General features: G+C 55.4%; 1 protein-coding gene across 2 annotated transcripts in view; it reads left to right on the top strand.

The window, feature by feature from the left end:
* Window positions 1–13,380, top strand: part of RIN3 (Ras and Rab interactor 3) — a 119,228-nt gene that overhangs the window by 79,238 nt on the left and 26,610 nt on the right. For both annotated transcript variants that reach the window (XM_060004017.1, XM_060004018.1), the window contains exons 4-5: window positions 2,570–2,642; window positions 6,955–7,046. In XM_060004017.1, the coding sequence (XP_059860000.1) occupies window positions 2,570–2,642; window positions 6,955–7,046 (165 nt within the window). The remainder of the gene's footprint in view (window positions 1–2,569; window positions 2,643–6,954; window positions 7,047–13,380) is intronic.

Raw genomic sequence — 13,380 nt, 5'->3', positions numbered from 1 at the left:
CGCCTGCATACAACCACCAGGCCAGGGCAGGACACAGGGCGGTCCTGGAAGCTGAGCTCTACCACCACCCACCGGAACAGAGGAGTGTCTAACTCTTGCCGGTTTGCATTCACCTCTGCTCCAGGACAGTGGGAGGCTGCCTGTCGGGACTCCCTCAAGTCCCAGGTGTCCCGTTGGGCCCCTGCAAGGAAGACCCTGATCTACACAGTGGGAGGTCTGAGACTCTAACCAGATGCCCCTGGGGGCCTCTACTCCTCTGGGATCTCCCTCCCAGACAGACTTTTAGCAGACATTTATTATCTCCCAAACCGCATGCCACACACTGTGCTGGGCACTGAGGGAGACTCACATGTGGGCAAAGCCCTGGCCCTGGCATACAGGAGCTCCCCCGGGTGTGTCCTTGGTGTGCAGGGATGCTATTCCCACGAGCAGGACGGGAAGGTACGAGCTGGGGGCTGGGGCAGAAGAGACCTGGTTACAAAGAAACAGACGTGAGCCTTGACCATTGCTTGTGCTTTTTCACTGTAAAAATGTGATTGGGTCGCTAGAAGTTTGCTTGGCCCCAGCTACAAAAATGAATGAGCCCTGGTCCCTGCACCTGAGGAGCGGACCAGAGTGGGGTAAACTAAGTCTAAAGGAGCTGCAGGCTTTATAGAAAGTGCCAGGGGCACAGCAGAGGGAGGGACTGACTATCTTAAGGGTTTAATCTGTGTCTGCAGAGGTCAGACCATGTCTCAATGATGAAGAAAACCTGCTAATTGTTGAGCAGGCCCGGCATAGGAGGCTAGGCTGTTTGCGTGCATCATCACTAATCCCCCCTTGAAGGATTCTTGAGAAAGGTCTTTACATTCCCATTTTGCAGTTGGAGCAATATCTCCCAACTACGGGAGATCTTTTGGCCAGTTTGTGCTGCTTCCTGTGGAGAGAGTGGGCGATGCACTAACGGGCCACTAGGTGGCGCCATGGGCTGCCTCATGGCCGTTAACTCATTGAGGGTGGTAATTCCATGCACTGATGTTTCGCAGACTTGTCCTTTATGGGCATCTTCCCGGTACCTCCGAGTACTGTAATCTATCTAATATTTTTCTTTAAACTCCCTTTTAAATTTTTATATCTATCCTAATGGGATACCATGGTCTCTTTGCCATAAATGATGAATGTAATCTTTTAAAAAATCATGTTAACTGTGTAGAACAGTGCAATAGTATTAGAAGGAAGGAATGTATTAAAATAAAGCTATTAGAACAAAACGTGTTGGTTCATGTGTCCCCTGTGACCATCTCGCAGATCACCAATGCAGCGGAAAGTTGTCCTAGGCTTTGAAAATAGGACAGCAGGCTGCTGTCACCTAGATGCACGAGTGTTTAGGGTTGGAAGGGCTCCTTCCCTTTGCAGGTGGAGGATCTGAGGTGCTGAGAGGGGAAGGGGTGTACCCAGCATCACACTGCTGATCCCAGGATTGGAGCCAGGCCTGGAACCTGGGTCCTGCCTTCCGCCTCTGCCCCATGGACGCTAGAAGAACCTCAGGAAATTGGAACTGAAGTGTGATGCACACATATTTCCTGGCCCCTCTGAGGCCCAAGAAAGGACCCTGTGGGGTCCCACGTGCAGGGAGCATCGCCTGTTGGGCATGTGGAACCCGGGGACGAGAGTCGGGAGGTGAGCGATGCACAGATGCTGAGATTCCTGAGGCGCAGCTCACTCAGGTGCTCTGGGCCCCTTGCCCTGGGGCTCTGCAGCAGTGCACGGTGTAGTGCCACGCTTTCCTCTGGGCCGTCCACCCCAGCTTCGGGCACTGCCTGCCATACCCCGGCGCCCTGCCCCTCCGAGCAGCCGTGTCCACCCTGGGGTGGGCTCTTTGGCAAATGCTTTGACCCCTCTTCCTTGTCAAAGCTGGAAAGTATTGGGGTCAGCCTCACTCTTGGATTACATGTGTAATCAAACCAAGTGGGGTTCTAACAGGCCCTGGGGTTCTTGGGTAAAAGGCCAGTGACCCCAGTCCAGCACCCCTGGACCAGTGAACCTCCTGGAGGCCACAGCAGAACAGGGAACCTGTCCTCCTGCTGGCCCCTCACAGCCCTCAGAATTGTTAAGTGGAGATGACCTTGAAAGTTTAATTCAAGACTGTTTTTTGACCACGCTGTGCAGCTTGTGGGATCTTAGTTCCCAGACTTAGTTCCCTGGATTGAACCTGCGCCCTCAGCAGTGAAAGCACCGAGTCCTGACCACCAGACCGCCAGGGAATTCCCTCAAGACATTTTCAAATTCTGCTTTTACAATCTAGAGCCTTCTATGTTATTTTGCTCAAAATGAGGAATGTGTGTTACGTAAGGTAACACTATCTGCTGTAATAGAAAGGCCCCTGGGATCTCAGTGGATTAACACCACAGAAGTTCATTTCTCACCTCCCTGTGGTCCAATGGGCAGCGGATGCACATGCGGCCGCAGCGGGCCGGGTGCCGCAGCAGGTGCTGTGACCTACCGTGAGCACAGGGCAGACACGCCCTCCAGGGACCTTCCTCCCCTTTGACAGGGACACTCATCCAAGGCCTCTGTCCTCTCTCCTCAGTATTGTACCTGGAAGGCTCGGTTCTTGTGTTTGAGGACATCTTCAGACTCATCGCGTTCTACTGTGTCAGTAGGTGAGTAGCCCAGGCCCCCAGGAGGGCATCTGATGGCAACAGATGTCCATGCGACCTTGGGTGGGGACAGGGTTGTCACAGAGAAGCCCCAAGAGGGAAGTGTGCCGCCCACAGGGTGCAGAGAGAGGGGACAGTCCCCTGGCTTCACCCTGGTAACTGGGAAGGGGGGTGCTGGCTCTGCTGCTTGCTTGGACCGGCCAGTAAAGTCCCCTCCCTCACCACCACCTGCCCCCTTTGCTCACTGCCCGTCATAGCAGCTTCCTGTATTCCGGCTTCCAGGACAGCTTGGAGTCCTGTGTGGACCTGACCCGCCCCGTTGGAGGAGTTATAGAAGGAACTTCCTGTGGGAACAGCAGGAAGGGCTGATACCCTCCCTCCGTGGGAGAGGGCTTGTGATTGTGAAGCAGCTGCTGGGTGGAGAGGGTGTCTGGTAACCACCTTCAGAGCTGCTCTATTTATTCAGGACCGGTGGCAGGTCGACACGAATTGAAAAATGCATTTTGGTGCCAAAACCCAATGGCTTAAGCTACAGGGACTTAAGCAGAGCTGGGCAAGATGTCTTGGGGTCCAGGGCCCCAGGCTCACCTCCCCCTGCTTCAAAGAGACCATTCATGTTGCCTCTGGTGAAAGCCTCACTCAACCCAGAACACCACCACCCCCATCTACCAGGACCCTCCTGGACCCCGTGGGCAGAACAGGTGACGCTGACAATAAGCTGCTGCCTGTTGAGGGCCCTCCAGGTACCCAGCATGGCGCTAGAGTTCTATATCCATTCTCTTTTTAAATCTTGCAAACAGTTCCACCCGGTAAGTGCTCTTCTTAGTCCCATTTTACAGATGAGGAAGCCGAGACTTTGAGAACTTGCTCAAGGTCGCGTAGCTGGTAAATGGCAGCGTGGGGATTCAAAGTAGATAGAGCTCCAAGGTCCATGATCTTTTCTACAGCCGCCCCACTGTGTGCACTCCACGATGATTCCTGTGACCTGGCGTGTCCTTCTAGGCCCACAAAGCAAAGCATCTGCGGCTCCCTGACCCTTTGCAAGTTATGACACGTCAAGCTCTCAGAGTCAGGCCCTCTCCTATTCTGAGAAGTTCTACCTCAGTACAAGGCACTAGTCTAGTGTTTGGCCCATGCTGGGTGCTTCGAGTGAGCGAGTGAGTGAATGAATGATGACATCATTGCAGAGCCCAGAATTTGAGCTAATCTTAATCTCTCAACTACCTCTTCGGTAAAATGGGAACGATAATACCCATGCTGTAGAGGCTGGAGGAAGAAGTAAGATAAAGGGACAGACGATCTGCATTTATAACAAACCTCTCTGCAAACCAGGGTTTGGCAACCGCTTCTAAGAAAATGATAGTAACAGCTTAGCTGGGGGTCTCCTAGGGGCACACTTGGAAAGGAGGATCCATGTGCAGGGGGCGCTAAAGGACCTGCCCCCAAGGAGGAAGTGACCAGGAAGTGGGGAGCAGGACAGAGACCGGAGAGAAACCCAGCAAGGGTCCATTGCAGAGGCTGTCCCAGCCTCAGCCAGATCCCTCCAGCAGCTCTGGAGCATAAAGCAGACCTCGGGGTCCACTATAAAGCCACGGGGCTGGGCTTCTGTACCCCCAAGCCAGCACACCCAGGCATTCATGGCTCTCTGTAGGGCCACTGGGGCAGGCAGTGAGGCTCCAGTGTGTCAGGACGAGCCTCTGAGGGTCACGGGTGCTGGCCCTCAGGAGCAAACCCCTCCGAGGCTGGGCTATGGGTGCACAGAGCTGGTGAAAGGCATCCGAGGGGTCCGGGTGGGACTGTGGCAGTGACTGCTATAACCAGCTCTGTGGACCGGGCGTCTGTGTTAAGTCAGGCTTGTGCTGCACGCTGCCCACAGAGCTCTTTCTAACCCTGCACGGTGCTGCCGGGGAGATGTTTAAAAATGTGGATTCCTGACCCACACTCAGACTCAACGCTGAGAACCCCTGGGCGTGGATCTGAGAATCCGCATCTTAGCAGCTCCCCCAGGAGCTGATCCAGAATGAACTAATACAAAAGTATTAATGCCTGTCCATAGGGTTGCTGTGTTACAGTAGTAGTAATAATAATAACATGATGTGATATAAGGACCAAACTGGGTGACACCCAGCCCGATACTTGGCACATAGTAGATGCTCAACGAACACCCCCATCCTGTGTATGCATTTCCTTGGATCAGAAGAGGTGGCCCCTGGATAAAGTGCTGAACTGGATGCTGGAGGTGGGGTGGCAGACGTGCGTGAAATCCTTGAGCAGGACTGGCTTATGGAGAATGAGGGGGCCCGTGGTGCGGCCTGGAAGAATGTGTAGGGTCTAAGTAGACGTAGGTGGAAGGGACGAGGGGGGCGTTCCCTCTCTGCAGAGCTCAGAGGTGGCAATGAGCAGGGGACAGTCACTGTAGGAAGATGACACTTTGGGAGGCAGCGAGGAGGCCCCGAGTGCAAGGGAAGGCTCTGTGGTGGGCAGGAGGGGGGAGCAGGCTGGGGCAGGCCCTGGACGCCGGGGTCCCGGGCTGGGCCGTGGTCGGCAGCCACCACTGCAGCATCTTGAGCAGTACGCAGAGGAGGTGGGGAGAGGGTGTCAGAGATTGCCCTGGTGGTCGGGGGTGGCTGCCGGATGAGCCGAGCGATTCTGCTGGCCATTTCAATATATGCAGTGGCCCAGGAGCCTTTGGAAACCCCAGTGGCAGGCCAGACAGCCAACCAGGTAGACAGGCAACACCGGGATGAATTCTGCCACCCTTCAAACTGAGAGATCGAGGTAGTGGTGACCGGGCAGGGCCTGAGGCGGGGATGCGGCACTGAGGGCCCGTCCGGTCTGGGTCCAGGCCTGGCCTGGCTGGAAGGGCTGACTGGAGGCCCACAGACGGCCTCAGATGCTCAGAATCACACAACTATGACAATGAAGCAAAGATCGATGGGCCACGCCCACCCCATTGACAATGGAGAAGCCAAAGGCCACAACCCAGGAACTCAAAAAAGGGCCCAGGATCTTCTCCCACCTTCCCCCATCCTGCTATTCCATAAGCAGAGTGTTTTTCCCCCGTGAAAACACTTCCCATGAAGGGGTGGGGGCACCCCGCGGAGCAGCACAGCCTGTATTGATGGGCAGAGGTGGTCTGGGAAGCTCCCCGGCGACCCACATCCCAGGCGGCCTCTGCTCTGCTCTCCCCCAATCCAGTTCCCCAAGTTTAGACGGGTCCATTCGGCAAACACTCTTGGAGCCTCTGTGGTGTGTGCTAAGGGCTCTGGGGGCATCAGAGACGTGCAAAGCTGCCCGCCCCTTCCAGGAACTTCCAGGGCTCTCATGTAGTTCAAAGGGAGGAGACGGCGGGTGCGGTATAGACAGTAAGGCCATGAAGACCCCCGGGGACAGGCGGCCATCACGCAAGGCTGTCAGTGGGCCTGGACGGATGGGATTTCAATGACTCGAATCAGGGTTTGGGGAGAAGGTTGACAGAGCTGGGGATACGGCTGAAAATGGGGGTCGGGGTCAGACTGTGACAGGCCTTGAATGCCAGTCTGAGACGTAGAATTGGGACCAGCCATCCTGGGGCCCCTGCAGGGCCACACTCGCCTTCCTGCCCCAAGGAACAGCCCTGGGCTTGAAATTAGGAGGCCTGGGGCTCAGCACACTCTGCCCTCCACCCACCATGTGTCCAGACCTGGACATCTTCCTTTCCCTCTCTGGGCCTCAGTTTCCCCATCTGTACAATAAAGGGGGAGAGTGTCTAGATCCCTTCTGGGAGATCTCTGGAGAGATCACTGAAAAGATCCCCATTCAGACCAAAGGCAGCAGATAGAGCTGGCTATGTCGTCAGAGGTGTCTGTCTGGCTGTGTGCTCGCCAGCGGGTTCCTGGCTGTAGGTTCACCAGGGGAGTCTGTCTGTGCACCCGCTGCAGGTCTCAGCGCGGAGCAGCGGGGGTCAGAGGACTGGAAAGGGTGGGTCACTCGCCTTACCCAGAATAGCACCTTTAGAAGAAGCTGCCGGGACTTCCAGGGCCAAGAAAACTGGGGATAAAGCCTCTCCCCCGACCCTCTCCATGCCCAAGGAGGGTCTTAGCATCCCTGAGGCCAGTGCAGGCACAGGACCCGGATCTGACTGGTTGCTCCCTCAGTCTCAGGACTCCTCCCCTCGGCCCCAGGGAAGTTTCCAGTCTGTGTGGCGATCCCAGCCGCCAGCGGGGTTGCCAGAGTTCTTCCTTTATGGGCTGAGGATTTGGGGGCGGTGGGGGGCCGAGAATGGACACACAGGCCCCTCCCCGGACTTGACCTCCGACCCCTCGTGTCTCCACAGAGATTTACTGCCCTTCAAGCTTAGGCTGCCCCAGGCCATCCTTGAGGCCAGCAGCTTCACAGACCTCAAGACCATCTCCAGCCTGGGCCTGGGTAAGTCCCCTCTGGGGTCAGGGGAGGTGGCTGGGCCTTAGGAAATGGAGCCCCTGGATTGCCCCCCGCTGACCGCCTGTGCAGATGGACGGCCCGTCAGGCTGACCCCGAGCTGGATCCTGAGTCCCAGCTCCCACGGGACCACCTGCACCCCTGCCCCAGGTGCTGAGCCCCTGTAGCAGGGAGATTCTCCCTCTTTTCGGAGTGGCGCCCTTAACAGCTGTCAGGAGGTCTGATGCACAGCCTTGCTGGGTCTGAGGGAGCTGGGTCTGGTCAGGACCCACACAGGCTGACCTGGTGGCAGGGCGCGGCCCGGGAGAAGCTGGACCAAACGCCAGGGGACTTCTCAGCGATGGCCAGGAACCTGGGCCCCAGCCCCGCCCTCGTCAGAAGGAAAAGCAGCGTGAACGTGATCATGAGCTAGAGTGTGCCCCCCACTCCCTTGCCTGTCCTGATTCAGCACACCCACCCTGCCCCTTACCCTTCTGACCTTTTGAGGGATGACGAGGGGAGAGTAAAAGACAGGAGCGTTTCTGATCCCAGCCCTTCCACGTAATAGTAAGAAGAGCTCACGTTTACCGGGCCCTTTCCATGGGATGGGCTTCGCGGAGCCAGTGCCAACCTCTGACACGGCCTCTCCGTGCTAACCGTCAGGGAGCCCAAGCTCACCAAGTCTGGAGCTGCCAGGAAGACAAGCCAGCTGCCTCTGCGGGCCCCCAGTCCTAGGCAGAGGTCAGGTCTCTTTATAAACAAAGCAGTTAATAAGTCCTCATCAAGACTAAGCCACACAGGGAATGTAGCCAGTGTTTTATAGTGACTTTAAATGGAGTATCATCTATTAAAATTTTGAATCACTCTATTGTGCATCTGAAACTAACATAATATTGTAAGTCAACTGTACCTCGATGTTTTTATTAAAAAGTCTAAACCGCACCCAGGAACCTGCACCACACGTGGCTGAGCACAGCAGCACATCTTCACCAGTGCTGGTTGAACGGAGGAGAGGGTGATGGAGAGGGCGGACCCTGGGTGTAGAGGAAGTTAGAGGCAGACCTGGCATCAGAGGCGATCCCCCCTGGCTCCCAAGCCAGCCACTGTCCACCACCCAGAGAGGCCTCTAGACAGCAATGCAAGAGATGCCACAGGCAGCTCGTGGTCAAAGGCCAGGAAGTAGGAGTCGTCCAGGCCCTCGGATGTCCGCGTTTACTGAGCACTGACCTCTTCATCTGCACTGATGCATCAGATCTTCAAACAACCCTGGAAAGCAGGTTCTGTTATTGTGATCCCCACTTTATGGCAGAAGAAACAGACACGAGGGGTTGAGTGACATGTCCAGTGTCACAGGGTCCATGGAGGGCTGGGCAGCTGGGCTCCAGCCCTCACCCACTAGCTTGTGCTGCCCCTTAACTCCTTATCCAGGCTCTCCTAGGTCCGGTTGACCCAGTTTATAAACTTCAGGGCCAGTTTTCAGTTGATATTGGGGATAAACACTGAACTTGGGCCCCAGATGTTATAGTTGTTGGGCTCTTACCCTTCCAGAAGCTTCATGTGGGACAGGTGAGAGTCTTGTAACTCATACAGTCCAAGTGACACCCCTCGTAAGGTCTAAAATGCCACAGGTGACGCTCTCATTGCCGCGCCCTTGGCGCTATCTTGTGCAATCCTTGCATCCCCATTTTAAAGATAGAAAGTCAGTTCTTAGCACAGCCGAGAAACTTGGCCAGGGTGCTCCAGGCAGGCAAGAGCAAAGCTGGGATGTGTGCCAGGGGCTTCTGACTCCCGGCTCAGCCCCTCCACTGCCCCTCAGCTGCACCTCATGACCTTCTCAGTTCTTTTGCAACGAGCAGTCAGCTGCCAGTTTTGAGGCCAAGTTGGGAGGGCAAGTGAGATGCATCAGGAGAGACTTACCTCTGAGAGGAGGGTCAGTGAGCAGCCTCACTGTGGGTAGGTTGGGGCAGGCGTCCCTAAGACCCACTGCCCCAGGGACCCGCAGTTTCCTCTCACCTGGGGTGCAGGGACGGGGCTGCCCCTAAGCCCTAGGAACGGCTGTATGAAAGACAAGCTGCTCCTCTGGGAAGAAGCACATTCCTTTCTGGAATAGACAAGCCCTTCTATCCTGGGTGAGCTTCACCTGGGGCACGTTGAGGAAGTGAGAGGGGAGGTGCCCTCTGGGAAGCAGGCGGCAGTTCCGATTGTGTGTCCTTGGGAAGGGGATTTAAATGGAATCTGAGTGCATTGAAGCTTAGGAATCAGCGTTCTTTTTTTTAATTTTTTGGCCACGCCACGCGGCACGTGGGATCTTAGTTCCCCGACCAGGGATCGGACCTGCGCCCCCTGCATTGGAAGCACAGAGTCTTAACCACTGGACTGCCAGGGAAATCCCAAGAACCGGAGGGTTCTGATCAGGCCTGGTGTCCCCAAGGGCTGAAGGTCAGAAGCGAGGTTCACCAGAATAGGTTTTCCCTGGAGCCGAGGAACAGTTAACTTTTCACTCCTTCCCCAGAATGGACGGAGACCCGGAGCCGAAAGGGCACATCCTGTCAGAGGCCAGAGGCCCTGGCTCTGGGATGTGCAGACCTCCCTGACCTTCACCTGCGGTTGTGATGATAAATATGCCAAGAGCAGCACTTGCCAAGGGCCCAGACACACCAGGCATTGTGCCCAGCGCATCACACGTTGTTCTGGGCAAGGCACTCTTGCGGCAGAGAAGTGAAACCCACTCAAACGAGCTTAGATAAAAGGGGGTTTAGTGAAAGGCTGCCGGGAAATCTCCGTGATAGGAGCAGAAGGTCAGCCGGGCTTTGCAGGCAGCAGACGCTCATCTCTGCACACAGCTCAGCCTCCTCCCTAAGCCCTGGTTCCCGCTCCGACCTGCCACCGGCCAGGCTCTGACTCCCGACCTGGTGATCTCATAGTTGGAATACGTTTACGAGGCGTATGTGTCTTCTGTCGCTAGTGTCGGCGGTGGTTCTTTTTCTGGCAGTCTACTCACTTTTTACAAAATGAATAGAATGTCATTATCCAAATCATTGCACAAGCCCTGCTGTTCAGACAGGGATGACGTTGCTGAAACGGGGCTACCGACCTCCAGGCTCAGCACCACGGGATCGCCCAGAATGTTTGCTCGTGAGCTGATGTAAGAAAGTCTGAGTTTGGCCTTGGAAAAGCCAACGTTCAAAAGGTCTATGTAGGTATAAGCTTGGACCCGCAAAACTAACATAGGGGGCAGCTCGGCACTAAACTGCATGCAGTTGAATCTGAGTGCAAAAGGGATCTAGGGAAAGCGGTGACAGATAGGGGTTAGATTTGCAGAGGTTCTCAGACATATTTGTAGTATGTATATGTTTTAATATTTTTAAAATATGTTTAGAAAAAGCGTATGTTCTATAGTGCTTCCAAGTTTGCCTGTAACTTGCTTTTTCCTTTACATTATGTAATGAGAATTTTCCTACTTATTAAAAATTCATTGAAAACTCCAGATTGAACAGCTGTCCAACAGCCCGTCTCTAGGATGCCACAACAACATTCACCCACTGATCTCACCAGACTTTCTAGCTGTTTCCATGGCATCTGGAATACTTGGCTGCATTTACTCGTCCCCTCTTTGTTCTGCCGGTAGCCCAGGGCTCCTCAAGTGTGCAACCTTTGTCACCTTTGCCTTCAGGGTCTACAGCCCAGTACCTGGCCTGGCCCGGGGCCTCTGAGGGTTGTAGGAGTGGACGCCTGGCAGAAGGCATCCCCAGCTGAGACACAGGAAGCCACAGGGCCAGCAAAACATCTGCCTCAGTCCGAGGGCAGCACAGAGGCAGTGAGGGCACAGGCCCTTAGGGGAACTGCGACCACTGAGCTGAGCTTGCCCAGTGCCGGTGGGCACAGATGCCCACAGCCGGGCCAACCGCAAGGCCTGCATGACAGCGTTCTGCTTCTCCCCTGGCCTTGGCATTGTGTAGGCTGCAGAGAATGTTACCTACTTCCTTGTTTTGTTTTGTTTTTTTTTGTGGTACGCGGGCCTCTCACTGTTGTGGCCTCTCCCGTTGCGAAGCACAGGCTCCGGACACACAGGCTCAGCGGCCATGGCTCACGGGCCCAGCCGCTCCGCGGCATGTGGGATCTTCCCGGACTGGGGCACAAACCCGTGTCCCCTGCATCGGTAGGCGGACTCTCAACCACTGTGCCACCAGGGAAGCCCTACTTCCTTGTTTTTAAGCATAAAGACCTATGCTGCCACTGAGTTCCCTAATAGGCCCTCAGACCCCAGGGTGCAGCTCCTCACCCCTCAGAGCGGCATTCGCTTTGGGGCCTCTGCCCTGCGAGGTACAACCACCAGGCCTATCTTAGGGGCAGGGGAGTGGTTCCTAATCACCCAGGCCCCGGGCCCATTTCTGTGAACCCCACTGTCTGTTCCACTCTTGTAGGAACACAGATCTGGGCGGTGGAGAATGTGTTCTTTTTTTCTGTGCATGATGGACCCCCCCTGCTCTCCTGAGGCGGGCAGTCCAGCTGGTGGTCCATCACTTATGGAGCTCTTTGCCCTCCTTTTTGCCTCCGTCTTCTCATTTTCTCACTTCTTCTCTTCTTGTCTTTAGACCTCTTCCCATGGTTCAGGATGAAACCAGAGAAGTACAGTCCTAGGGTTGGTCTCTCCTGTCAGTGTGCACCAGGACTGCGGAGCCCAGGGGAGTGTAGGTGAGGCCTGAACGTGTCAGGAAAGCTCCACCAAACAGGGGACATTTGACCTGAGTGTTGGAGGATGAGTAGGAGTTTGCCAGGTGGAGAGGGTGGGAAAAGCATTCCAAGCAGAGGGAACACATTAGCCAAGACCTGAAGGTGTGGTGGCCCGTGGCGTGTTCAGGAAGAAGTGAACAGCAGAGAGAGCGGGTGGGGATTCCGTAGGCCGCGCTGGGAGGGTGTGCAGGGCCAGATCCCACAGGCCTTGAATGCCAGGCTAAAGGTTGGGAAGCGATTCTGAACAAATAGAAATCAAGGGCCCACCGTACGCCCAGCATAGAGCCACAAGGAGTAGAATGGATTGGGGGCGGGATGGGGGCATGGAGGCAGCCTATGGCCACGAGCTAGGTGAGTGGTAATGGGAGTGTCCGAGCATGGGTGGGCGGTTCTCTTGATCGTCTACCCCATAACTTGCACCTTCTCCCAAAGGAAGGGTCTTATGAGAACTTGGAGGTGAGCCTCAGGGGCCTCAGCTCACCTATGGGGCTGCAGCCCAGTCACCTTAGACTGGCCGCCTGCTGCTCCTTGCTAAGAAACCTTCCAAGGAGACCATGCGAAGTACCCGAGAGAATGGACCGCTCATGGAGGGGTCATAGCTGCCCAAGAAAGTGAAGCATAGGGCCCGGGCAGCCCTCAGGAACAACCCGCCTGGATCTAGGGAGAGCCTGGAGACGCACCCTCCCCCTCCGGGCTCTCTACGTCCTCAGGTGGTGGCTGGCATGGGCACAGAGCCTGGCATGTCAGAAAGTCCCACAAAAATTCGTCATCTGATGCTGTGGAGACGGCCGGCCACGGCACTTCCAGGCTTGGGAGCCTCTGCCCAGGACGGGGCTGAACCATGAGTCCTGCCCTGCTCCCCTGTGGATGCGCACGGCTCTCTTTCAGTCAGTTTCTCGGCAGCCCCACCGTCCTGGGATTACACCTTGCTCACCTTCATTGGGTTTCTGACCCCTTTGGCCAGCAAGGTGGCAAACACCCACAGCCCCGAGAGTGCCCATCCCTTAGGGCGGGCACGCACACGTGCACACACATGCACGGCTGCCCTTGGCCATCTTGCAACATCTCCTGTCTTTCGATGTCAAGAGCCTGTTGTGTTCTTACCACATTCCCCGTTCTGAGGTGCTCACCACCCCACTACTCACTCACGCCAGGAGAGCAACCAGGATGGGAAGTGTCGCAAGTTCCTATGAAGGGCGGCCCAGCACACGGCTCTATTTATTTATTTATTTATTATTACTTTTTAACATCTTTATTGGAGTATAATTGCTTTACAATGGTGTGTTAGTTTCTGCTGTGTAACAAAGTGAGTCAGCTATACGTATACATATATCCCCATATCCCCTCCCTCTAGGGTCTCCCTCCCACCCTCCCTATCCCACCCCTCCAGGTGGTCACAGAGCACCGAGCTGATCTCCCTGTGCTATGCGGCTGCTTCCCACTAGCTATCTGTTTCACGTTTGGTAGTGTCTATATGTCCATGCCACTCTCAGCTTTAGAGCTAGTGTGACCTAGTTCAAATTCCAGCTCCTTCACTCACCACCCCGGTGACCGTTCATCTCCCTGGCTTTCTCATCTTCATCTGCCACACGGGGACAACATGAGGACT

Source organism: Delphinus delphis, chromosome 2 (genome assembly GCF_949987515.2).
Source record: "Delphinus delphis chromosome 2, mDelDel1.2, whole genome shotgun sequence".
NCBI classification, from domain to species: domain Eukaryota; kingdom Metazoa; phylum Chordata; class Mammalia; order Artiodactyla; family Delphinidae; genus Delphinus; species Delphinus delphis.
This window is presented reverse-complemented; position numbering and strand designations above follow the sequence as displayed.